The sequence below is a fragment of the Balearica regulorum genome, chromosome 7 (assembly GCF_011004875.1).
Source record: "Balearica regulorum gibbericeps isolate bBalReg1 chromosome 7, bBalReg1.pri, whole genome shotgun sequence".
NCBI classification, from domain to species: domain Eukaryota; kingdom Metazoa; phylum Chordata; class Aves; order Gruiformes; family Gruidae; genus Balearica; species Balearica regulorum.
In genome coordinates, this window is record NC_046190.1 from 7,716,762 (window position 1) to 7,742,335 (window position 25,574).

At 53.2% G+C, this 25,574-nt stretch overlaps 2 protein-coding genes and 2 long non-coding RNA genes across 6 annotated transcripts in view; 3 read left to right on the forward strand and 1 right to left on the reverse strand.

Moving 5' to 3' along the window:
- Positions 1–1,095: 1,095 nt before the first annotated feature.
- Positions 1,096–8,963, reverse strand: EMX2 (empty spiracles homeobox 2). 2 transcript variants are annotated; one of them, XM_075757803.1, is made up of 4 exons: positions 8,820–8,963; positions 7,589–8,069; positions 5,339–5,523; positions 1,096–2,583 (listed from the first exon to the last, which is right to left on the reverse strand). In XM_075757803.1, the coding sequence occupies exons 2-4, from the start codon at positions 7,977–7,979 to the stop codon at positions 2,416–2,418; spliced, it is 744 nt and encodes a 247-aa protein (XP_075613918.1). In that variant the 5' UTR covers positions 7,980–8,069; positions 8,820–8,963; the 3' UTR covers positions 1,096–2,415. The 2 variants fall into 2 exon arrangements, with proteins under 2 accessions (XP_075613918.1, XP_075613919.1); XM_075757804.1 differs by lacking the exons at positions 5,339–5,523; positions 8,820–8,963 and having other exon boundaries at positions 7,589–8,405.
- Positions 8,490–25,574, forward strand: part of LOC142602555 (uncharacterized) — a 30,350-nt gene continuing 13,265 nt past the window's right edge. Inside the window, exon 1 of one of the 2 annotated variants that reach the window (XR_012836303.1) lies at positions 8,490–8,659. This is a non-coding gene — a long non-coding RNA (uncharacterized LOC142602555). The remainder of the gene's footprint in view (positions 8,660–25,574) is intronic. The other variant, XR_012836302.1, reaches the window with a different exon arrangement.
- On the forward strand, positions 9,206–15,404 carry LOC142602556 (uncharacterized). The gene is made up of 3 exons (XR_012836304.1): positions 9,206–11,471; positions 11,570–11,646; positions 14,668–15,404. It is a non-coding gene; the product is annotated as an uncharacterized LOC142602556 (long non-coding RNA).
- On the forward strand, positions 11,861–14,388 carry LOC142602480 (uncharacterized). Its single transcript, XM_075757486.1, has 3 exons — positions 11,861–11,954; positions 11,996–14,201; positions 14,250–14,388. Exons 1-2 carry the CDS (start codon positions 11,861–11,863, stop codon positions 13,120–13,122), a joined length of 1,221 nt encoding a protein of 406 aa, XP_075613601.1. The 3' UTR covers positions 13,123–14,201; positions 14,250–14,388.

Genomic DNA, 25,574 nt, shown 5'->3' on the forward strand with positions numbered 1-25,574 from the left:
TTTTTTTTTAAATAAATTTACATGGTACCCGATAGAGCCAACACGTGCACAGAATGTCTAATCTTAACTTTTCAAGGCAGGATGTTTAACAAAGCTCGTATTTTCGCGATGCATTGTAACTTCGCCTTATCACAGTGTAAAGGGTAGTCAGATTGTCCTAAATTATGTCCAACTAGCCCCCCTGGATCCACGGATTAAGAGATTAAAGGAGACCACTGGGCAATGCCTCCTCTTTCCCCTTCATATTCCTGGTATGATAATTGCCTAAACTGATTTGCACTTTCACAAAAGCTTGCAGGATTCTTTGTAGCTCGAACAGAGCAGACGAGGTTTCTCTATCAATGGAAATAAAACTGATTAATGCAGTCTATCAGGCTAAGGAGCAAATGAAGCATGAAAAAACAACTGTGTACCCCCAGAAAACCAGCTAGTTTCCTCAAGGACCCAGAGCAACTTTTTTTTTTTTTTTTTTTCCCCCCCCCCCCCCCCCACGTCTTTAACGTCAGAGTTTTACCCTGTGCCCAGGATCGCTCCCCCCGAGCGGCGGGGAGAGCAGCAGCTGGGGCAGCCCCTGCCTCCCAGAACCCGCTCCTCACCGCAACGACCTGGCCAGGGAATTTAAAAGACGGGGGGGTGGGGGGGGAAATCCTCTCCCCCTAAATAAAATACATATTTTTGCCAAGGCAAGCCCCTCTCCCTCTCAGCGGAGCGCGGCTGCTGCGGACCGGTTTCACCCTCCCATTACGAGCCGGTTCGCACTTCAGTTTCTACCCGGGGAAGGGGTTGGGTTTGTTGTTGTTGGGTTGGGGTTTTTTGTTGGTTTGGGTTTTTTGGGGGGTTTTTTGGTTTTGTTTTTGTTTTTTAAAGGTATTTATTTACAGCAAGTGGGTCTCTGCGGCTTATTTTTAGAGGTTTATTTACCAGTCAGTGAATTCATTCAGAAAACGCGCAGTATGGCCGCAGGAATGCGCGGCGCGGCCGAGGGAGCGCAGGCTCCGACCGCGGGGGTTCAGCAGCTAAAAACAAGGTGGTTGGGTGGGAAACTACCGGTTTCCGAAAAATTTGGGGAGAAGGGCAAAAGATATTGCTTAAAAATTTAGGGCATATTGATAAATCTTTATTGACAAAATATTGACAATGACATACTTCTTGGAAGTATATAGTGTGTTAGAATTCTAACAAATTAAACACAAAACACAAAAATATTTACATTCTGGTATAGGAGACATGAAGGAAACATTTGTCACTTTTTTTAGTAGCTCTATGATCTCGAAATATTATAAGGTCAGTGCTTGAAAATTGCCCCAATGAAAATGGCCATTAGAAAAAAAAAAAAATTAAAAAAAAAATCAATCCGCGATTTTAAGTCCCTTTTCTCTGGATCCTCCCAGCCTGGGAGGTGTCCCCCACCGCCAAACCTGGTCGCTGGGTTTGCGCTTTATTAATCTTAAAAAATAATCATCATCCGGTTTTGCAATGGGGATACAGTGGGGGGGGGGGGGGGGGGAAGTAATTTGATTTGATTTTTTTTTTTTTTTTGGCAGCAAAAGTTACGACCAGCCCCAAACACACACACCCCCCTTTCCCTCCCGTCCCTCCCCTGCCCCACCGTGTTTGTCCATCCGGAAGGAACACTATGCTTTGTTACTGCTACTTCATTTAGCTTTCACAAACACTTTGACGCCAGAAGTTATCATAAAATGTTTACAGACTGCACATTTCTCATAAAATAAAATTAAAAAGCACACAGAACCTGTCTTAAAGGGAAAAAAATTACAATTCATTTCTGTCTTTAAGAACCGGGGTAATTTTTTTCCGGTTTTTCTTTTTTTTTTCCCTTTTTTTTTCTTTTTTTTCTTTTTTTTTTTTTTTTGGCCCAGACGGCTTTACACATGCAATTCAAGTTTCTGAAACAGGTGTGGGTTTTGACTGTTTATGGAAATTTCTCTTTCAAAGACGGAAAAAACTGTGAAGTGCAAAATGTCCCGTAAGGTGGTAATTTTTCTGGTTTGGTTGGGTTTGGGGGTTTTTTTTGTTTGTTTCTTTTTTTTCTTTTTTAAGATTTTTTCAAGATTTTTTTTTTTTAACATTTTTTGACGTTATGCTTTTAAAAGTGGACTGCGAGAAACGGAATACCTGTCAATCACCTCGTCCCGGTGTTTTGGCTTTGATTGACAGATCCCCCCTTGCCAGAGCGGTGCCGGCAGTGCCACAGTTCGGACCTCTCGCGGTCTCGCCCTCGCTCGCTCCCAGCTGCCCTCCCAGACGGGAATCGCGTTTTTGATGAAGATCTCCGTGTCCCTTCCCCGCACCGCCACGCCGGAGGGGGGGGGGGGGGGGATTGGGGGGGGTTGAGCCTTTAACACTTGCTGTTGGTGGGGTGCCTGGCTTTGAAAAGTCCAAAAGTGCCAGTTTTTAATCGTCCGACGTGACGTCGATTTCCTCTGGACTGGCTTGTTTGGTGGCGATTCTCCACCGGTTAATGTGATGAGTCCCTTTTTTCTTCTGTTGTGAGTCTGAACCTTCCTCTTCCAACTTTTGCCGCTTGAACTTTGTCCGTCTGTTCTGAAACCATACTTTTACCTGCGGGAGGAAAGGCACCGGGCGTTAGTCCGACGCCTGCCCGGACGCCGGGGCTGCCCGGCGCCCGCTGCCCTGGACGTCCCGAAGGGCTCCGGGTTCTGCTTGCTCCATGCCCTGCCTGCGCCGTGTCCTGCCCGCTCCATGTGCTGCCTGCATTGCCTGCCCCCTGCCCTGCCTGCACCGTGCGCTGCCTGCGCTGCTACCCAGCCTGGAGGGGGACGAGCGGAGCCGGGGCCCGTGTGACGCCTAAACCTCTCCGGGAAAGGCACAGGGGCGCTGACCCACGCCCACCGGGCACTCCAGAGGACCCACGCGTGCAGGAGTGGGCAGCCGCACCGGTGGATGTGCGCGGGTCCGCTCCCCGCAGCCGGGAGCAGAGCTGGCAGCGCCGCAGGCGGGAACCATCGTGTGCGCACCTGGCGCAAAGACGCGGACCTTCCGCGCACGAGTAGCCCCGCGCAACGCCCGCGCGTAGCTCCAGGCACCCCACGCGGGGAAAACAAAGCGTGGCTGCGCGGCAGTGGGCTGTCAGCACGCCGGCCCCGCCGTCGGGTCAGACACCGGAGCGGCTCTTGTTACCCGCGCCCGCCGAGGTGTCCCGCCGCCTCCAACGGCGGGAAAGCGATCGGGGGCTGCGGCGGGGGAGGCCGGGCCGGCTGCGAGGCGCCCCCCGATCGGCACCCCCGGGCCCGGCAGGGCAAAGCAGGGAGCGGGGCGAAGGCCTCGACCCTCCTAACGGGGCTGCGGGATGGGACCGGGGACGGCGGAGAAAGATCTTTTCCTCTTGGAAAAGAGAGTAAAATGAAAGAAAAAGGCCCGGAAAAAAAACCCAAAAACAACAAACCAAACCCGCCCGGAGTTCCCCGCAGCGTCTCCCCCGGACGCGCCGTCCAGGAGCGATCGTACTGAGGCGAAACCTGCAAGTGCCGTCGTAAATGTCCCTCTGAATTTGTGCAGCGCCGAATAAATCTGACTTAACCATCCGGCAGCTGACTTCAGTGCTTTAATTACAGATAGTATTGATCTGGGAGCTATCTCCAGGGCTGGCCACACTCCTCGTAGCGGCCAAAGGTAAACATTTTTTTTAAAAGCAGTTTAAACTCTGGTTCTGTCTGAAAGTGCCTGATAAAGGCCCCAGCAAGGGGGGAAAAGGGAACTGGAGCATTTTAATAAGCTGGTTTAACCCGCTTCGCTGCCTCTTCAGAACGGAGACCTGCCTGGCCGGACACACATCTCTGCCGCATTTTCATATTCTCCAAAAGTCCCCCATTAAAAAGCTGAGCGGGGAACAAGGGGTGAGTTTAATTTGCTTTTAGTTTGCTAATTGAAGGGGAGGACGGTTCATTTCTGCACGCTGATCTCCCAAAAGGGAGCTCATTTGTAGGGGACTGGGGGTTTGACATCCGGACAAAAGACCCCAACCAGCTTCGGAATCAAGCAGCACAAAGACCACCTTAAATACAGCTTTCCAGTGGAAATAAGCCTGTGACCGGTCCCTTGTTCGGAGAACCTCATAAAAGTGGCGATCCTTTTTTATTGTTTTGTTAGGGAGACATTTTAAAACAAAAGCTCCAACCTCTTTATTGCTTCCCCCACGAAAAGGAGTTAAAAAAAAAAAAAAAAAAAAAAGTGTTACAACTTAATCCGCCCAGAGAACGCTGTGTTTACTGGGAACTTTGAACTAGGCTGCGGCTGAGTATTTTGGCTTTTTTTTTTTTTTTTTTTTTTTAAAGTACAGTGCCACATACTGTAGCAGAGACAATCCCCATCTGGAGCCCTCTCTCCACGAGTCTCCTGGAAGGGCAGAAAACAAAAGCCCGACACAACAACAACAACAACAAACAATCCTCCAAACCCCATCCTTTCTTCCGGCAAGGAGAAAACCGCGTGAAAAACGCCCTCGCAGCGGGCCCGCCGGCCGTGGGTCTCCGCCGTCGGGGGGGAGCCCGTACCCACCCCAGCTCCCCCGCCGCTGCTCCCCGCCGGCTCCGCGCCGCCCCACGGGTGTCCGGCCCCGTTACCCGCCGAGACCCTCTCCCCGGGACAACCGAAGCAGAAACGTCGCTAATAGTCCCTCCAGATAGACGACCGAAATAGTCTCCGGTGCGGTTCTGGCCCGCAGCCAGCCAGCGGGGGGGCGGAGGGAGGGATTCCTCGTAGTTAATAATTTCTCCGCTTTTATTTTTCATCTTTATGCCCTCCTGAACCGGCTCCTCATATCCTCGCTGCCGGACGCGGAGCTAGAAACGAGTGAAAAATCATCCAAGAAACCGTATTTCTGCCGTAGGGTCCAAAGGGGCGTTCTCCCCTCCGCCTTTTGTTTTGGGGGCTTTTTCCCTAACATTCAGCTACTTCTTGAGGGTCACATCAGTTCCGCAGAAAAAATGACTAGGACCTCCTTTCCTTTGCAGATGGCAGATCTCGCCGCTGCCCTCCCCGCTCGGGCCGAGGCTCCGGCCGGGTTTCTCCGGGGACACCCAAACCGTACCCCGAGCACTGCGGCTTCCCACGCCCGGCCCAGGCCCCGCGACCCCCGACACAGGCGATGGCTCTTCACGAACGGGAGAGGGTTTCATTAAACCCAGGCGAGGGGGGACGCCTCACTCCTCTCCACCGTCTCGGAGCTGGAGGCCTAAATACCCTCAGAATTTGCCCGTATAATTTTCCCGCATCCTTGGGCCGAGCGGGTGGGTTTTCCCAAGGAGATCCCAGTACTTTCGCTTTCCCAGCTGCCCGCTCCCTGCTTCCCCCTTACCTGAGTTTCCGTGAGGCTGAGGCTGTGTGCCAGCTGTTTTCTCTCTGCTCCTACTACATAATGGTTCTTCTCAAAGGCATGTTCCAGTCTCAGTAATTGGGATGGGGAGAAAGCTGTACGGATCCGTTTGGGTTTTCTGGCCAGTGCATTGTGCAATAGGAAGCTCTCCGGGCTGGTTTCATTCCCTGGGCAACAGGGTAAAACAGAGATTAGCCAAACACCTTCCCCAGACGTACTCGAGAGGACTTTTTAGCACAAGATTTTTTGCCTCCCACCGTTACCCGCAAGAGAAATATGACTGTAGTCTCTTTGTTATTTTCAGCGCCTTTCTTGTATTAAATTTTCCTTCGATAAATAGGTGAGGGGAAGGAGGGGACTGGGAGAAATTCAAATACTAAAGCACAACCAGGGGAGCACGATGGAGAAAAAAAAAAAAAAAAAAGAAGCCAAAGAATTGGCCAGAGCCCGGCTGCGGTGTCTGCGGCTTCATCCTGCAGCTGCCCGCCTTCCCCTCGCCCACCGGTAGCCTCACTCCTTTCCCGGTTTGTTTGTTTGTTATTTACATCCTCCCGGCGCGGCCAGCGCGGCAGCCGCCCTCCGTGCTGCCCCGGCCGAGCCCCCCCCTCCCTGCCCGGCCGGCCGCCGCGCTCCGGGAGCTGGCAGCCCGCTCCCTCGGCCTCTCCCCGCTTCCCTCGCCCAAAAACTCCGGCAGGGGCCTTTCTCCCCACGCTCCCCTTCGTTTTGCCGGTGTGCTCCCCCGGAACGGGGCCTCCCGCCGCCGATGATGTGCCCCCGCCCGCTGCCCGCTGTCCCGGCGGCGGCGGGAACCGGCGGGGAAATAAGGAAACAAACTTCGGGGAGGCCACGGGCCGGCCATCCCAGCCGGCCTGCTGCGGATCGGGGTGGGGGGGTGTCAGCTGGGGCTTTTGGGGGGTCTCCCCCTCCAGGTTGGCCCTGTGCCGCTTGACCGGGTCGGTCCTTCCAAGGTGGAAAAGCCACGGAGGGTCTCTCTCCTTAAGTGCATTAAAAATCGTTGCAGGAGGAGGGTGTGTTTGAAATCAGGCTGTGGCTCAACACCAGGACATTTCCGCCTTTCATCTACCGCTCTTTACCAATCGCCTGATGACTGCGACAAATAATTTGGTGAGCGAAACCTGTAATTTTATTCTGAGAGGGTAATAATCCATTTTGTATCTCTGTCAGCCTAGCTTCGGAGAGAGCGAGTCCTTTTCCAACCCGGGTGCAACGGCTCGGCTGCAGAAGGCCGGGGAAATGGATATTGCAGGTGGTTTGTTTTCGGTAGGAATTAATAAATAAAAATACCAAGAAAAAAAAAAAGGCAGATGGATCCCTCCGAGCGGAGGCTGATTTTTTTTTTTTTTTTTTCCAATAACGAAAGAGGCAGGAGCTGGACCCATTACGGGAGAAATCGGCTCACCCTTCGGAGAAGACGCTGCCGGTTGCAAAGGGTTAAACAAGGGGGATTTTATTGATTGCGCGCCATGGGATTTGGTTATTTTCCTTCGGCCGGTTATCAATCGCTTGGCAGCTGGGAGCCCTTCCCTGCCCGTACGGACGGAATCGCCCCCTCTGCCCCCAGCCCTGGCTCTCCTTCGCAGCCCCATCTCCCCATGCTGCTCCGGCGCTGGGATTATTTTTGTATTTCCCTTCTCCTTTCTCTGGGGTTCGTTTAATTCCACACACCCCCCCCCATCCCCGCTAATAAGGGGAGCGGCCGGATTTGGGGCGGCGGCGGCGGCTCCCTGCGGCCCCGGCAGCCCGGCCCCGGCAGCCCGGCGGGCACCGCCGCCTTCCCGGAGGAACCTAAATCTCTCGACCCCTCCATTCTCTTCTCTGCGGAGCGCCTTCCTTCAGGGGCTCCTCCGTAGCTTTTAACCCACCGGAACAAAAAATATCCACCTTTTTTCCCCTGCTTTTAATCTCGGCGAGAAAGCCGGGGAAGTCCCAGCCGGCCTTGCCTGCCCCCTTCCTCCCAGGGAAACCAAAACAAACCGGGAAAAGAAGCAAAGCACAGCCAAGCCCAAGCCCCTCGCCTCTGACAGCTCCTCAAGTTTGGCGGCGAGGGGGAGGCAGGCACAAAAGACCCTCGGCCCAGCCGAGCCGAGACCGCGGCTCCGGGCAGCGGCCGCCCGCCCACCCGCGGTCCCCCTGCATCCGCGCCGTGGGGACCGGCCGGGGCCGCCGGAGGATGGAGGGGCGCATCGGAGAGAGAAGAAAAGTTGCACGTACCTTGGAACCTGTGGCCCAGATACCGGTAGCGGTGTATTAGCCAGGGGTAGAAGGTGGAGGGGTCCCTTTGCTGCGAGGCGAAGAGCGGGTGCGTGGAGTGCGAAGCGGGCAGCGGGTGGGCGGCCAGGGCGTGGGGAGGGGGCACGGGGTGGACCGGCACGGCCGGGTTAGGCGGGTGGGAGACGGCCTCTGCAAAGACCAAGTCCGGGTTGGAGTAGACCCCCCTGCCAGTGGAGTGGAAGCCGTTGAGAAAAGGGTTCATCGGGCTGGAATTGGCATAGCTGAGCGCCGCCGGCCGGATAGGATCCTCGGAGCGAGACGCGGGCAAGGGGCTGTCTTTGGCCACCAGCGACTCGATGGTGAAACACCGCTTGGGTGTGGGCTGAAACATGCTGCCGCGGCGAGAGTCCCCGACCAAATCTCTGCCTGGCTCTCTCTGGTGCGCGGGAGGCGATCCGGGGAAGTTTGCAGCAGGGAGTGACTTGAGGAGGGATAGATACACACATAAATAGACAGGGGCTGGAGGAAAAGGAGGCAGCGGCAGCCAGCGGTACCCAAAAGGGAGACACACACACGCACCACGCTCACACACACACACACACACACAAAAAGTTGCTGGGAGAAGTTTCCCTCCTGCAAGGAAAAGGCGGTCACCCCCCCCCCCTAAGTCCAAAGACAATCCATGGATGTGATCGGCCCCTTCACAAGTTGTGCAAACGATTTGTTAGTTCATGAGCCTAATTAGTGCTGGGATCACATAAACAGCTTCCTCTGAAGCCTGGTAAATGGCTTGATGATTGGTCGCTATTACTCGCCTTGAGGTTGAAGGGGGAGACTCTTTAAAGTGCGTCAGAGGGGAGGCGAGCGCCGGGCAGCGCCATCGGGAGGGATGGAGCCGCGGCGCGGCGCGGATCGGAGTGCGGCGGGAGCGCGCTCGTCAGCGCGGGGGGGGGGGAGCGCGGCGCCCCGCGCAGCCTCGCCCGCGCCGCCACCGCCCCCGCGCAGCGCCGCGCCCGGCTCCGCTCCGCCGCCGCGCTGCCCTCCCTCCCCTGCCGCCGCCCGGCGACCAAGGTAGGGGGACGGGGTGGGGGACGGGGTGGGGGGGGCTCACAGGGGGTGCAGGGGGCGGGGGGCGCCGCATCTCTTCTCGAGGTGGGGGTTAGGGCTGCTCCGCCAGCGTGACACCCCTCTCCCTGCCACCTCTCGGGTGCTCTCAGCCCGGCGAGGTTACCTTGATCAGCCCCGGGGCGTCCGGGAGAGATGCCCCGCTTGGGAAAGGTTTCGTCCCGGTGAGAGAACGGGTCGCCCTCCTCCTCCTCCTCCGAACTTATTTATTCCCCCCTTGGCTCCTTCGCACTCCCCGCACCGCGCGGTGCGGAAAACAAAGCGGAGGGCAGCTGCATTATGCAAAGCTGGGACACGCCGGGCTCTCGCAGACGGGACAGGGGAGCAAGTCTCCGGTTCCAGCCTTGTCCGTATTTTCGCGATTACCTTTGGGTCCGGGGATGATTTTAGGGCTGAGTTCTCCTCCTCCCATTGGCTGGGGCTGCAGAATAATTATGATCACATCCTAATACTCTTGGCTGGTGCTTACTGTTTATTGGTAGTTAAGGATCTATTATCTATTCATCAGCCTCCCATTTTTGCCAATTACATTCTTCTAAAGTGAAGTACCAGCAGGTATTTTGCACATTTACAATTAATGATAAAAAATCTGGCGTACTTTAAATCTATTACGCCGCTGTGTAATTTATCTTAAAGATGCGGAATTGCTAATGTAAATTAATGTTTCTGTTGAACCAAGGGATGGGAGGGAGTCTTAAAACCAGTCTAGCGTTTCTTTCCTTCGTTCCCGGACTTTGTTTTCTATTTTCTTTCCACTTTATACACAAAGAATCCGTTACTCCGCTGCATTAAAATATGCTAAAAAAAAAAAAAAAAAAAATCGGTGTCCAAACGGTCCTCGCTTTTTTCCAGTAAAGGGCGAGCTGAACTCTCTTCGCCTTCCCCTCTCTTTCCTAAAAGCGCCGGTTTGCAGCTAGCCGATATTTTTAACACGATACCAAATCGACGGGCTAAATAGAAGTGACAAAACAAGTGTTGGGCACGCAAGGATGCCGGTGTTGGTGCGCCTTTGTTTGGGGACGTGTTTTCTTTTGTGTACCCCGCGCTGGCTGCACTTTGGGGAGGGAGAAGTTCACTTTCCGTATGAAACGTAAATCTGTTCTCCAGGCGGCTGTACGTATAGACATCCATATCCACACGTGCATACGATCGCAGAGACAACGTGAGAGGGGTGTTTGTAAGGCGTAAGTCAAGTCTTCTGACAGATTTTGCAGCGAGCTGCCATTCTCCCAGGTCACACACGTTTGGGAAAACCTCTCCTGCCCGCAAATACCCGGGCAGACACGGGCGCAGGGCTCCGACCCCGCTGCGCTGAGCTTGCTGCGGAGTGGAGAGATGGATTTCCCTCCAGCCCCACTCGTGTCCCTCGTGAATCGCTAGTATTTTAACTTTTTAAGTTCCCTCGCCCCCTTTTCCGTGCGACCTTTTCCCGCTCAAGTGGCGGTGACGCTCTTCTCGCAGGGCTCTGGGGTTATCGACATGAGCGAGGCTGAGAAAGTGCCCCAAATACGACGGGTGTTTGATGTGCTGATTTCGACTGGGGTCTCGGTTCCTGAGCACTGAAAAGGAAAAAAAGAAACTTCTCCTTCTCCTAGGAAGAGCCATGTTCTGCATCTGCGTATTTACACTTCCACGGGACTGCAGAATGAATCTGAATTGGAAAAACTTCAACTCCCTTTTTCTTTTTCTTTCTTTTTTTTTTTTTTTTTTCCTTTCCCCAGACATCCTGACATAATCACAGGGCTCCTTTGAAAACTGCATCAAGTATTTCAGCAGTTGGGGAGGGAGGAATTATATCCGTGTGAAAAAAAAAGAAAAAAAAATACCCCAAACAACCCCAAACAAAAAACAAACGGTCACACACGCAGAGCGGGGATAACCCTCCAAAACACTCGATAGATTTCTCTCGATCCTCTTTACTGCGGGGAAATATCCTCTAGCCTAAAATCCCTTCCCGAAGGAGGGTCCCGTTGCTCTGGGGCTCAGCGGAGGAGGCTGCGGCTGCGGCGGGGAGCTCTCCCCTGCCCGGTCCCACCGCCCGCCAAAGCGGGGGATCTCGGGCCGCAGCAACCTGGAGGTCCCAGCGCCGCACCGAGCCCTGCTCGCTCTCTGTGTCTACATGCATACGTATACATATCTATGTGTATAGATACATGCGTGTGTGCGTGGATACATACAGGCAGAGAAAACGCAAGTAGAGCCTGGGGAGCACTCTCTGTCTCTGGGTTTTGTCATAGAGAAAATAGGCCGGGGACGGTCAGAACAAAAACCAAGGGGAGTCGGGATGGGATTTCCCAGGATTTTCCGCTTCCCCCTAAATTTCTGTATCACTCTCCCGCTCGTCGCCGTGGTCGTTTCTCGTGGGTGCGTCCCGCGCAGCCCACTCCTCGTACGGAGCCTGTGCCCGGCGCTGCCCCGGCCGGGGCCGCTGCGCTCCAGCCCGGGCTGCCCCGGGAGCATCTCCCGAAGCTCCTCTCTTGAACTTTTCCTACCCAGCGTCTTGACAGGCTGCTCTCGCTGTCCTCTTGGCGTCTACAAGGAGAAAATCTGGCAGGGGCTCCCTTCCCAGCAATCCCCGATCTGCTCCAAGCGCACTTAGAGGCAGCCTCTTTCGGAGGGAGGGGTGCGCTACATTCGCAGTCAAATTACATGGCTGGCCTCAAAGCACTAGCTTCGGATTTCCAAACTAATACTCATCTTTTAAAAGCCGAGCCAAGAAGAAAATGCGAGGAAGGCCTCAGATGCGGGAGACCTCGGGGTAAGACGGTTGTTTACGGGCTGATCCAGGCTCAACTTTCGCGGGTGGGGGGATGGCGGTGAGGGAAGTTTCAGCCTCTCCTTAACTTTCTTTTCCAGGCGGGATCCATCTCTGCCTTCTCTCTCCCGTCCCGGGGATCCGTGCCCACCGCGGGGAGGAGAGGTGGCCCAGGCAGGTCGTGTCTGGAGGGGGGCTGCGTGAGTTAAAGGAGCGGGTGAAACGCCTAATTTATTTCGTTTCTGGACGTCCTAAATCCCAGGCAGTATGTCTAAGCGTGCTGCGAGCCCTTCACAAAAGCTCAATACGTGGCGGGAGAGACGGGAGCACGGGCCGCGAAGCGCAGCCCGGCGCGGAGCCGAGCCGGGCGCCTCGAAGCCGGGACGGGGCTGATGGGCTCCGGTAGCGCCCAGGGTCCCGTCCCGCCGGGGAGCCCGGGGGTCTCCGCCGAGCAGGTGGATTTCGTCCGAGGGGGTGTCGCTGCCGGTCCTGACTCCCCCTGAGCACCCCAAGCCCCACGTGAACAGGGCCTCGCTCTCCACGCAATCAGGGCTCCCGAGTGGGGCGGACACACGGGCTGCTTTCCACGGGCCTCCCTGTCGAAGAGATCAGTCTTGAAATCCTCACACCCCTACTTCGGCCCTGCAAAGCCGGGCCAGCGCTGGTGCTATCGGGGGTCCGTGTCACCGGCGGGGGAGGGGGGGGGGCGGGCTGCAGCGGCCGCAGGGGACCGGGAAACGGCCTCGCTACCCGGGTTCCTTCCCGCCGGCCCCAGGGAACAGCAACCCGGGGCCGTCGCTTTAGTTTTTTTCTTTTCGACGCTAATTCAGAGCATCCTTCTCCCTCGCTCCCGAACCCACCCCCCCACCACCTGGCCGCGCACCCCCGGTCGGCTGCCGCCCGGCTGCCTGCACTCGGCGCTGCACTAGCCCACCCCGGCGCTCGCCAGCCGCGGGCAGCCCCGGCTTTGTTTCGCACATCTATTTTCGTCTCGGGAAGGTCGGACTTGCGGTTCCGAAATGACGTTAGTAACGCGGGACACCAAGGAAAAGAGCAAATCCCCGGGTTTACACACGAAGCCGTCTGCACCCATCCGTGCCAGACTCCGGCTCATTTTAAATGTCAACATGTGCGGAGGAAGCGGGAGAAAATACCGGAGCTGCGTGCGGGCGCAGTGAGCAGCGCGGTATCGACACGACAGCGCACCTCGCCGGGACGCACCGCTCCGCTCCGCCGCGCATCCCCGCACACGTCCCCTGCCCGTCCCCTGCCCGTCCCCTGCCCGTCCCCTGCCCGGTCCCGGCCCCCGCCCGTTGCGCGGGGCGCGGTGGTGGCAGCCGCGGGCGCGGGCCCGGCTGCGCATCCGCGGGGCGACAGCGCCCCCTGCCGGCCGTCGCCAGCCCCCGCCCGCCCCCGGCGCCGCCGGCGGCGGCGACAGCGACTTGGGGCAGGGCCCGGCTGCCGTCCCGGGACGCGCAGGCAGCTGCCCGTGGGAGACCTGCACGGGGAAAAGCCACAGGGAGCCTTAAGGCCGCTTATCTATATATTTATTAAGCCCATAAGGGCTTTCGGGTGTCTTTTTGGAAGGGCGCAGAGTGTGCACGGGCATGCACGCACCCGCACTCGTGTATGCACACATGCACACGCACTTTAAATCCTCCGAAGTGTGATACCCGTTGGCACAGAGCTTATTTTAAGCCCTGGGTTTTAAACCCCCCCCCCCCGACAGAGCAGCTGCATGTCTAAACCCTGTAACTGCGCGGCAGCCGCCGTAACAGCTCCCAAACGATGGAGCCAGCCCCCCGCGCTTATTTTCACACCTCGTTCAAAATCGTGGCTTGCTACGCGCAATGGATGGCAACTTCTCGCAGTCGTGAGCGGTGCGATATGGGCGAGAGGCGTTTTTAAACCTGCCTGCCTTCCCTGCCCGCCCGGCGGGTTGTCCTGCCGGCTCCATCCCGAAAGGGACCGTCCCGTAGGGTCTCCCGCGGCCTCGGGAACACTCGGGATGTCGGCGGTACCTCCCGCCGGGGAGTTACTGCCCGTTTCCGGCAGCTGAGTGCTGAACTCCCAGATAAACAGGCTTTGCCTGGCACCAGCTACCCGGGGAGCCCCCGAAATTGCGGGTTTCTGACCATACCTCCTCTGTAAAAGCCCGTGTTTGCCACGAGGACTCTCCTTGGATGAAAATTCACCAGACTAAAAAAACCGAACAAACAACCCAAAACTAAAACAGAGGCAGAACTGCAGGTCAGTCAGGGGTTGCAGGTGTCGGGGCTCCGGACATCCCACGGGAAACCGCCCGTGGTTTCGTATGCGAGCGAAAAGGTGCCCGAGCCTCCACCGGCGTGGCCGAGGTTGCGTTTGCGTGGGAAGAGCGTGCGGGAGGAAGCTCTCGCATTTCGTCCTTATTTTTCTTGGTGGAATACGGTGCATCCAAAACAGAAACGCACCATCCGCGACATAAACCCCCGCTCTCCACCTGGGCGGGACGTTAACTGCCCCGAGTGAGACGGTGGGACACACGGGTGGACACCGGGGATGCGCAGGGGTGCGCAGCGGCGCGCAGTGCCTCATCTCATCTCTGAGGCTTTGCTCTCCTCGCTCTCCCCCCCCACCCCGACCCCTCAATTAGTGTTCCCCATCAGTGCCGCTCCTCTGCAGCGGAGTCCGGCTGTTCTTCTGCAGCCGGCAGGAAGGAGCGGAGCTGCCACCCTGCCCGGGTGTCGGTAGGTCCGACCCCGGAGCCCCCGGCAGGTCCGACCCCGGAGCCCCCGGCAGGTCCGACCCCGGAGCCCCCGGAGCGGCTCGAGGTGGCAGAGGCACTTCCCGGCGGGGGAATCACGCCCGAGGAGGCGGCTGTAGTTAAAAACTTTCCTTAACTTTCCTCTGGGCTGAGCGCACCGCTGTCGGTACGGGGGGTGGGGTGGGGGGAAGCAAACTAAACCATTTCTTCAGAAGCTTTGTTTCTAAGAAAAAATAGAAAATGACACTATTATTTACCACAAGTTCTGTTCGGCACTTTTTGTTACTCGTGGAGTACTTTTAGTTTCTCATTCAGACATTAAATTTTATTAATTATTCCTTTCTAACGTGCTCCTAGAGGGACCGATCCTGCGGTCCCGCCAAAGCACGTTTGTTTTTCATTTCACGAAGCGTTTTCCTGGGCAACAGGGTGGGTTGTCGCTATTTTCTACAGGATCGAGGAGTTTTTGTGCAACAGACGGTGAATTCCCGCGATGGCCTCCCGCGGCGGGAAGCTCCTGCCTGGCCCTGCCGGGGGGGAGTCCCCGGGAAACCGCAAAAGCCACGGGGCGGCCGGTGCCTCCTCACCTGGCAGCTCCGGACCCAGCCGCTTGGGTCGAGCCTGGAGGAAAGTTAGCTCTGCTGGGAGTCAGCTCCCGCTCCTTCTGCTCAATGGTCGAATCGAGGGGTTTTTGGTTGATTTTTTTTTTTTTTTTTAATTTTTCACTCTCGCCCATCCTTTGGGGAAATTCGAGCTTGCAAAGAGCAGAGAGTTTTTCGGGGAAGAGTCACTCTACATCCCCCCCCCCAGCCTCTCCATCCACCCGAGACATCGATCTCCCGGTGACCCGCATGAGGGAGAAGGAGTTTGCAGTGAAAGAGACGGAACAACTCTCAAATAATTAGCCAAGCTTCTAAAGTATAGCGATTCAATATTAGCACATTAAAGTGTCATTTAGGATACTAATTAATACGTATTTCATTTTAAATAATGCATTTTTTCGAGGACTTGAAGTACCTAATTGCTTGCAGTGGCATCTTGGAATAGAAACATCAGTATCCTGCTTTGACACGCATAACCTCGCTGAATTCCTTCCCTAGCTGATGCGTGTTCCCGAACAGTCAAGCTCGCAGGGATGTCCGCTGTGGAAGTCATACAGAGTGTAATAAAACAGAGCTCCTAAAGCAAAATCAGCAGTTTGTGTGGATGTTTCAGGCCCCCGAGGCCCGGGGTGGCTTTTTCTACATGCATAATGTATGTCAAACATATACGCGGGGCCTTTTGCTCAAGCTGTGTGTGTGATTCCATCGGGCTACCGCTCCGTTACGTTGTGTTGGATGCTCCCATCCAACAACCGCATTCAGCCTTAGAGTAGGTCTGAACTAAAGGCGCTTTTACAGTCTGATATTTTTTTTTTTTTCTTTCCTGGAAGGGAAAACAATAAGGGAAAACTTCTTTCAGAGTTTTAGAAAACTTAACCTCGGTGCAGTGCACAAATGAGGGGATGACTGGGGCGGAGGTGTCTGCCTTTCCAGCGGTCGCTTCGCTGGCCATTCCCCTCGGGGGGACGCAGCTCGCTCACCGCTTGTCCGGCTCTTTTCGCCGCAGGAACAACGGGGAAGGTCAGGCCTCTGCGGGGAGTCACGGAGCCCTGCTCCGCGGGCGCGGACGAGCACCGGGCTGCGAGGCGATACTGAGCGTGGTGCTCGGTCGACCCCTTCGCAGCCTCCAGACCCCTCTGTAAGCACCTGGACACACCGATCCGGTGTCAGGACCGTGCTGGGATGGCCGGTGTCAGGGAGCCGGGGTACGAGCAGCGAGCGGGACGGCGGCACCGAGAGTCGGCAACGCCTGCCCGGGCAGGGCTTCGCCCCCGAGCCGGTGCCCTCAACCGGGCACGGTCCGGAGCTTGCCGGCTCCGCTGCCGGCGGCAGGCAGGGAGCCTCGGGGGGCTGCAGCAGCTCCGGGGAGCCCGCCTCCTCGCTCCCCTCTCCGGCCGTTCAGGCGGAGAAGTAGCAACCGGGAATCGAAAGTGACCCTCTCTCCCGACTCCTGCTAGATCTGGGCTATTTGATGCTGCAATGCAACGAAAGCCTGAACTCGAGGGATAATTTTCTCCATATGGGCAAGCGAGCGCGCACACGGCGGTTCTCTCCAGAAATCGCCTACCTCCAATTGTTTTTCACTTTTCACAGACAGTTACAGGGGGAAGAAAAGGAAAAAAAAAAAAAAAAAAAAAAAAAAAAAGATGATACGTTAAAGAAAGTGTTTCTTTGATCGCAGGTCGGAGAAGGCAGCCGGAGCTCCGGGCGGAGCAGACGAGCTGCACTACGCTCCGCTGAAGTCTCCAGTCTCCAGCCAGGGGCCACGGGGGTCCCGGAGAGGGAGAGGGAGAGCTCCCCACAGCCAAAGGCAAGGGATGGTGAAGGCAGAGCAGGAGCCTGGACCTCCTTGCAGGAAGGAGTGCGTGAGGCTGCGAGGGGTCTGCTCCACACTCAGTGCCGCAGCAGAGCCTCGCTGCTGAAAATCTGCTCTGCAGCTTCCCCGCGCCCCAGCGCAGCGCAGCCAAGCCCCGGGTAGCGCTGCCCGCAGCTCCCCGCGTAGGTAGAGTAAACTACGGGCAGCGGAGGCGCGGTGGCAGGTAGGGCGGCGGCGAGGCAGCGCGTCCCGGGCCGCCGAGGGGGACCGGCGGCAGGGAGAAGGGCCGTCCGGTCTCGGCTTCCCACGTCCCCGGGAGGTTAGCATGGGAGGGCTTGTCTCCCCTTTGGCTGTTATTTCAGGAGAAAGGAACGGGGGAGGAAGAGAAGCTTGCGGAGGGTTTGGGGAAGGTTGCAGCCCGGCTGCGGGGGTGACATTGAAAGAGGAGCCGAGCGGCTGCGGGGGGCAGCGGAGCGGGGCGCAGTAAGTGACCCCCCCCGGGGCAGCGGGGACCCTCGCTGTGGGAATAATTTTATTTTTTTTTAATTTTATCAATGAAACTAACAGATTTATTTGTAGTTCGCTCCTTCCAGCCTAGCGAACAAGTCCACGCATCAACAGGCGAGAGTGTTTACGGAGATGGCAGATGGTACCTCGCCTCGTTCCCGGCTTGTATCACGAAAGGATCGAATTGCTCCACGAAGCAATCTCCCGAAATTAAGGCGGTTCCTTATAAACGAGCAAACCTGATGTGTTTATTTGTTTGTTTATTTATTTGTTTGTAAGAGTCGTGCCGCTTTCCTGCTTGCAATTTAACTGCGCGCTGCTGCGGAGAAGTCCGCTCCCGGCGATCGCCGCAGCGACATTGAGTTAAGGAAATACTACAGGTGTTACTGCGGTGTTTGGGAATTAATTCTCCTTCCTTCTGCCCCCCTCCTCCTTCCCGGAGTTATTTCCCAGATAGCTGGGGAAGGGTCCCACATACCCCGGAGCTGTAAATTGAGCGCTGAAATACTTGATCTCACTGATCTTTGGAGAATTAAATCTGGCCTCATTTTACAGGAGGAAGCGAAGTCAATCTCGGAGGTTTTGCGAAGAAAGGCTGTTACTTCCTAGAGGATAGGCGTTTAAGTTGTTAAATATTAGTTTTTAATTGCATATTGTTCTTTTAAAAATAATATTTATACTTAGGTCCGGGCAGGTATTCAATTGAATTTTCAAGCCATCAGCTAACCATTCTTTACACGACTGATGGAAAATAGCCCATTGTGCGAGCGCCCGGCTATGTTTCTTCAAGCAGACGGCACTTGAAGTGTTCACCATTGTCCTCCGCGCCTCTCGCTGAGGCCGTCGGGCAGCGCCGGGCCCGGGGCTTTACACGGCCCGCGGGCGCGGAGCGGGCGCGGAGCCGGCGCTACGGGTGACCCCGGCTCTGAACCCTCACTCACCGCTCCGCGGGGGGGGGGGGGGGGGGGGGGTGTGTGTCCGTAACAAAACTTCGCTGCGAAGTACGAGAGGGAGCAGGAGAGGCTCTTTCTGGCGCAATCGGGCAAAGCCATAAAGCGAAGAAACTAAGGAACAACGACTAGTAATAATGAATAAAACCTTCGGTATTAAACGTAGCCGCGAACCCCAACGGTGATTTATGAGCTGCCCCACGAGGTCCCCGAGGCCAACCGCATCTCCCGGCCCCCCCGCGGCAGGGATCCGGTGGCAGGGTCGCTGCAGGAGCCTCAGCCCTTGCGGGGCTTCGTGGGCGCCCGGGCAGCCGGGTTCGGAGCTCGGCCCCGGCTGCGGGGCTGGGGGGGTGCGTGCCCCAGCCGTGATTTACTGCACACGTGGAGGGGGGTCCCCCTCGGCTCGGCTCCGAGGGCGCCCCGTGCGAGGGGCTGATCCTGCCCTTCCGCAGCACCGTCCCCCTCCGCTCCCCAGCACCCTCAGTTCTGCTCCTTATATAGAAACACCGCTGCCACTTTCTTTTCGGGCCCAACCCGTTTGCAAATACCTTCAACCGGAGGCTTTGCCCCCCCGCCCCCATCCGAGGAGGCCATTTTGCAAACCTGAGCTTTTTGATTTGCACCCCAGTGTCCTCAGCATCCCCCGGGACCAGGCCACTGCTCCCCCACGCAGACCCCCAGAGCTGGGGTCCCTCGCAGCAGAGGAGCTCGGGCCCATGGGCCACAGGTCGCACTCTGCCTTACTGAGAGGTGCATGGACCTCTGGCCAGACAGGTAAACACGCTTCAAGACCAGTGATAGAGGCACTTTGCGCTGGAGCCGCCTGGTTTGGAAGTCAAGTTCGTGGGTTTGGAGGAGGTGAGAGACTTATTTTGGCATGTAAATATTTCTGCTCTTCATAAACTGGCAGAGTGGACTAAAATGAACACATGCAGTTCAGCATCTGTTTAGCTAGACGCGTCTCACAGAGGAATATTGGCTTTTTACCTCCAGGTCCTAAGTGGGAAATAAAAAGAGGTTGGTGTCCTCTATTCTGTTTGCAATTGCCTATCCCAGGATTAAAAAGATCTCCATTTTACTGGCTGTCTTTCATTTAACTGTTTGGAGGCCAAAGATGGAAAATATTTGCCGAGAAGAAAAGAATAGCTGCATGGGATCATTTGCAATTCAGTGTGAAAATATTCTACCAAACCCATTTCTATCCCAGTGCAGTTGAAAAAATAGCACAGAGCCGTCAACAGCCTATTCTGCTCTGCTGGACAGCACGGAAAGTTTTAGGCAACTAAATTCCTAATGGGAGACAGCAGCAAACAGCACAATCGCGTCTTTAACTCAACTATTTGGCAGCTTTAATTGCTAGATATGTTAGTAATGGCTAAAATATTACAGTTTCGGTAAATGGGAGACTTGCCACAAATGGTAAACGGTATAGCCTATATGGACAGAAACCAACAGAAGCATTAGCTTCAAGTGGCACACTTGGAAGCAGAGAGGAATAAGCACTTGGAAGGAAGTCAGGATAAAAGCAGAGCCGTCCAGTGTAGCACGCAGGGTGTGTGCTTGAGAGAAGCACATCCAGAAACAACTGCTTTTCAAATTGACGCTGACAAAGAAATGGGCATCATTTATGTTTAAATACCTTTTCATTGTCGCTGCTACCATGGGCGGAACATTTAATATAAAAACATGCTTCGTAAAGCATGAGCAGAGCTGGCCTCCCTCAAACTGCCCCCAGAGCTTTGGTTTACTTCTGGAGAGCTCTGCTCCTAAGGCTGGGAGCAAATCCCTGAGCTCCCTGGCCTGCTCCTGCCTGTGCTGATCCCCAGGTCTGCAGGGATGCTGCAGTTGGACAGTGCCCACTTGTGGCTGACCTCGTTTGAAGCAGGAGATGCCAAAAGTCCCTGCAGGGCGGCCAGCCAGAAGACTCTTGGAAAATGCAGTGCATGGCCTTGTCCAGAGCTGATTCTTGCTTCGGACATCCCAAAATGGAGAGGGAGGGAGGAAGAAGGGAATTACAGGCATATGCATAGCCACGCTGCGTTAGAGCTGCATGTGAACATCCAGGACCCTGGAGGAATCCCAGCTCTCATGAATCCCATCACTGCACTCTTCACTGGAGTCATGTACAGTTCAATGGAACACTGATACACTGGCATCTAAAAGTCATCCTGGAGGAGCGTTTGATTACGGATTATTCATTTGCCTTGTAATAACATTTAGCAGATGCTGTCGAGGATTAGGGCTCAATTATGGCATTCTGCTCTTAAGTGCACAGATGACAATCCCTGGTGCAAGGGTCTAAGTAAGAGGGCAAAGTATGCATCTGTGTCTTGAGCAAAGCAAGAAAAGAAAGTGTCAAAACTACAGTAAGCAATAGGTGAGAAATGGTGAAGCTGAGGACAAAAGGATACTCCTAACTCCAGTGTAGTATGAACTGTTTTCTGCTCTGGCTCCAGTCAGTAGTAAAATGTCTCTTGATACTCAGAGTTCAAGGTTAAACCTTATTGCATGGTGATTTAACGATCCCATTTAGCTCTCAAATAGTATTTCTCATCTTGGTTTTTTTCTACAGTCTTAAACAAGTGCATCATCATGCAACACTATACATTATTTGGTATAGAGACAGAACCATCAAAAATGTCAAAAAGCGAATCACAGGACAAGCCCTAGAAGCAGGATGTGCAGCCGCAGTGAAGGTGTCTCGCGTACGCGATTTAGGAATTACATTGCAACACTTACTCTCTGAGCTGCTACGTCACTATGAATAATGCTTCATTAAAAATTCCTATAGAAAATCTCCTTTCATACTTAGAACAATTAGATAGTTAGCAAGTCATCAAAAAATGGCCATGTGAGCTCAGAGGAGGGAGCTTAGTACCAAATTCCCTTTCTGACAATGATGCCATATAACCCGGAGCTGTGGTCAAAACGAAGGAAGAAAAGTGAGGCCTCAGAGGGAATCAATCACATCAGATTTATTTAGTTTTTTATGTTTCTTGATTTTTCCAACTTTTTCAATAGATACTGATTCCTCACCTGTTGTCCTTAGATTGGAGAGTCTCAGACAAGAGGTAAGGAGCTCTAGCTCCAGCCACAGCTTCCTACTTCACCTTAAAACCTGCCAGTAGCCAGGGAAGCTCACTGAAAGGCATGGGAAAGGTAAAGTGCTTGCAGATACATATCCACTCAAACCTAGGCTTCCTCTTCAGCCTTATCAGACTGGAGACTGCACCTTCACCAACGATGAACTCCACCTTCAGCTCCAAGCATGTTTCTTGCTGTCTGACATGTTCTGCAGAAGATGCAGACTGTCATTGTTTCTGAGCAAACTATTCCCTTAAGGCTGTCTGTCAGGCAACTTTCCTGAGCCATAAACATGTTCTGCAATTTAGATCAGAAACATTAGCAACTACCAAACAAAAACATACAACACACGCAGGCAGCCAAAATTGAATAAATAACCGGTCAGGCCTCTGCTATGCAAATACTTTCAGTTAGGTAAAGCAGCACTACATTACCTTCAAAAAGTTCATTAAAAGGTTCCCCGGAGCTGTGTTTTTTACCCACAGCAGTCAGTTTTCAGGTCACTTGCCATGCAGCCTGCCAGAGATCGTTGGGCGCCGGCTGTATTATTTGGCATTACCGTTGTGCCAGGCAGGCAGACTTCGCAGCAAGAGACAGAAACACAGAACAAAAGGATGGTCCCTACCCCAGAGCACTTCCAGTCTTAATCTAAGATGCAAGAAAGAGAGGGGGAAAAAAAAAATAAAAGGAAAAGAAAACAGCAGGTGGAGACAGGGAAGTGAAAAGAAAGGATGAGACAGGACTGATTAGTGTGATACTGAGCGGCCTCAACACAACAGCTGCTATCTGGCATCGGATTCTTCACATAAGTGACGGCTGGATGGGGCCTATAGGGAACGTGCCAGCACATTTTACCGCATGAGCCATACGTTCTGTGTCACAACTGCCAAAAGCGCTTTGGGGTTGTAAGGATGGTTTGTGGTTGTGGCTTGGCAAAAAGTATAAGGAGGCAAGAGCGTGTGTCTTTCAACTGTACTGATATGCCAAGAATAAAGAAAAAAAAAAATAGCAAGGCTCTCCAGCCCAGTCCCTGTGACACTATCATGAAAAGAAATGTTTATTTATAACAAGAGAGCAAATTTGTGAATCACAAAACCTAACTGGCAGCCTCAAGTGATTTGGAAGGATCAGTTTGAAAGTCTTTCCCCGCCCCCCCAATCTAAGCAAGCTGCAATTGCAGGCTAAGTCACTTCGCGTTCATTAGCAGCCCCACACAGTGCTCTGCGAGCCTCAGTTTTGAAAGGATGCTGGGAACAGCATTTGGGAGCTCCTGGTTCCTGCAAGGAACTGCCAGATGTTCACGAGAGGTTGTCACACGGTCAGGGTAGGAACTGAACTGCCTCAGTGGTGGGGTTTTTTGGTGGTTTTTTTTTTTTTTTTTTTTTGCTTGCATGTATCTGGCACGATACACACCTCAGCTTGGAAACCTTGACCCATATTAGGTTACACTTCTAGTTAAAAAATTGTTCATGTCAGTTTGAAAACCACATCCTTCAAAACATAATGTACTTTAACATTCTTTCGCTCCCCCCGCCCCATGGCCTCTAATTTAGTATGGTTTTAAGAGCATCATGTGCTTGAACTCTGAGCTGCTCCCAGGCATCTAAAAAAGTAATTGGAGTATTTAGGCTTTAAACGGATTCTCTTTTCTATCTAAATGGTATCATACATCAGAGATGTCAGTATGAGTGGCTGAAGAGAGATTAGAAATTCTCCTAAACAGCCTGGTAATTAAATCATCTATACATCCACATATTTGGTTGAAGAAGCTCTGACTGCCCTAGGCCCCATCTCCCCTGTGCTCCCACCACCTCAGAACATGTGGTATAAAAGAACATCCTGCCTGAAGACATTGGGTGTTAGTCTCACTATCGGATGTTCATCTGGGATTTCTCAGGACCTCTCCCTGAAGGAATACTGCTTTCTCAGCGGAGACTCCTGAGTCCAGGCCCCAGCAGTTATTTCGGTACCCAACTCTAGCCAGCAGTTGATGGAATTAAGACACTAAAAAACCTTCAGGATTTATACCTTCATCTTTTCATTCCTCGCATACAATATCTAGTGCCTATTGACCATTGCAAATAGCAATATGGTAAGCTAGGGCTAAATTCTGCTCCAAGTTCAGACCTGAGAACAGTGGTTATAATTAAGCCATATTAGTTACTTATCTTTTTAGTTTCTTTTTCCAGGCTCACAAGTTTTTATCTTCTCTAAAAAGGGGCAGGAATGGCCCTGCCTGACATGGTGTAATGGCTGGTACCACTGCACAGAGCGGCTGAGGATGCGCTTGCACTGTGCCCCTCTCGTGTCCCCCTGCCACTGGACACGTTATCACTGACGACAGTCAACATCAGTGTCACAGTGATATCCTGCACATACACTGCCTGGAAAGTCTAACCTGTCAATATACAAATAGCAAAGATATTATAAATAAATATTATAAATAAAATAAAAAATATAAATAAAACCAATCCTTTATCTTTCCGCTTACCTCATTCCATCATGTTGATCTTCAGACAGTACACACCTAAAACAGACTTCACTGATTATGAGCAGTCCAAATGATCACTCTTTAATGCTCTTAACTATCATCAGCTTTGTTTTCTTTCTTTACTTACAGAGGAGTTGCTGCATGGATCTTCTTACCTTCTCTTAGCGTAACTAAATTTGGAGAGCTGTGTGCAGGCTCATTCCTCCTACAGAAAGAGAGACAGGCCCTTTGCCTACTCCTTTCCTTCCAAAATATATTAAAATATTAAGAGATTAACAACTCGGAAGGCAATGCAAAAGTTTTGCTATATCATCATCGTACTCAGTAACGTGGAAATGGCAACAGTCACCAACACTGCATCTAATCATATCAGCTAACGCTTAGCAAACATTTTGTCTTAAAAACCAGGTTAGCTTCCTCTACTTTGCCATGATGCCTGTGTGTTCCCCCTTCTGAGCACACCAGAATGAAACGTTAATCCTAAACAATGACATCTCCTGTGTGTGGATTTTACATTCTGCAGTATCAGTTTCTTTATGCCTGGGAAGGCGTTTGGTGACTCACACCAGCCCAGGAACCGAAGGTAGCTATGCAATACATACGGTGACTCCAGCAGGTTCCCCAACGGCACTTGTTCCACACCCTCTGCCATGAGTCACAAAGCAGCCACGTGCTGCTGATTAGATTTCAGATATTTCATATAAAATACCGAACCTCACAGTTAGCATGTCGTAGCCACCTGGGCTTGGGGCATGCACATCAAGGGAGAAAATCCCTGCACCTTAAGAGCAATTTAAAAGTTGCATTAATGTTTTTTAAATACTCCTCTCCCTTGTCCTGAGCTAATAGCACCAGTGCAGTCATGCCCACGGACTCCAAGAGCCAAGCGGCGGGGCATGACGAATCGTCTCTCTTTCAAGTGTCTGCAGCCTCTACATTTGCTCTTTTATTTGGGCTTTCTGAAAATGCTCTTCAACGAAGTGAATTACTTTCAGTTGTAAATCTAAGGTGGAAAAATGCAATATTAGGCATATCTGGTTCTCCGTGCCTCAAGTAATATCCGTATGCACATTCCTTCCCCTTGCCAATCTCTCTTTGCTCATGATTCTGTTGGATTTTAAGCAAGAGGACCTTGCATATGGTAGCAGCACTCACAATTCAAGGCAGCTGCAGATTTCTAAACGAAATACAACATGAAAGTCCTTAACGCAAACAGAGACGCTTGGACTCGTAAGTACAGAAGTGCAGATTCACTAACTATACACAACAGCTCATTCCTTGTGCTTCTGAAGCTCGCTGGAGGAAGCAGGGCTTGTCATTTAGTAGAGTAATTAGAGTGATTCATTATTATGATTATTAATTATAATCATATAATCGCAGTAATGATTAATAATTATAGTCATTACTATTTATATTAGACGAGATCCTAGAGGCCCCAGTCAGAATAGTGGGCCCCGTTGTGCTTCATATGGTAAGGACAGATGATTAGAGGCACCCTAATGACATGGGGACTGTGGTCAAGGACCCAGATCCTTCAGATCTGAGCACTGCGGTTACTTCATGCAATACGCACAGTGTGGTAGGGCACCGCGCGGGGCATGAACGGAGATGTGCCGCCGTCCTCTCAGGAATGGGGTGTCAAAAAGCAGACGATACCTCAGGGAGTGGCAATGGGACAGTGACAGGGGAAACACAAAGTGACAGTTACAGCTTAGAGAAGGGACCTGAGGCTGGGATGTTTGCAAAAATAGTGTCTGCTTCTATGCATCTCCACTTTGTGACAACCCCATGCTTGGGTGCTATGGGGTACTGTGACAAGCGCTGCCTAACTCCAGTGGTTTCCAACTCATCAGGCTATTCTTGCCCAGTCAGCTCATTAGATGTACTTCTCTGGGTATTTTCCTGCCTTG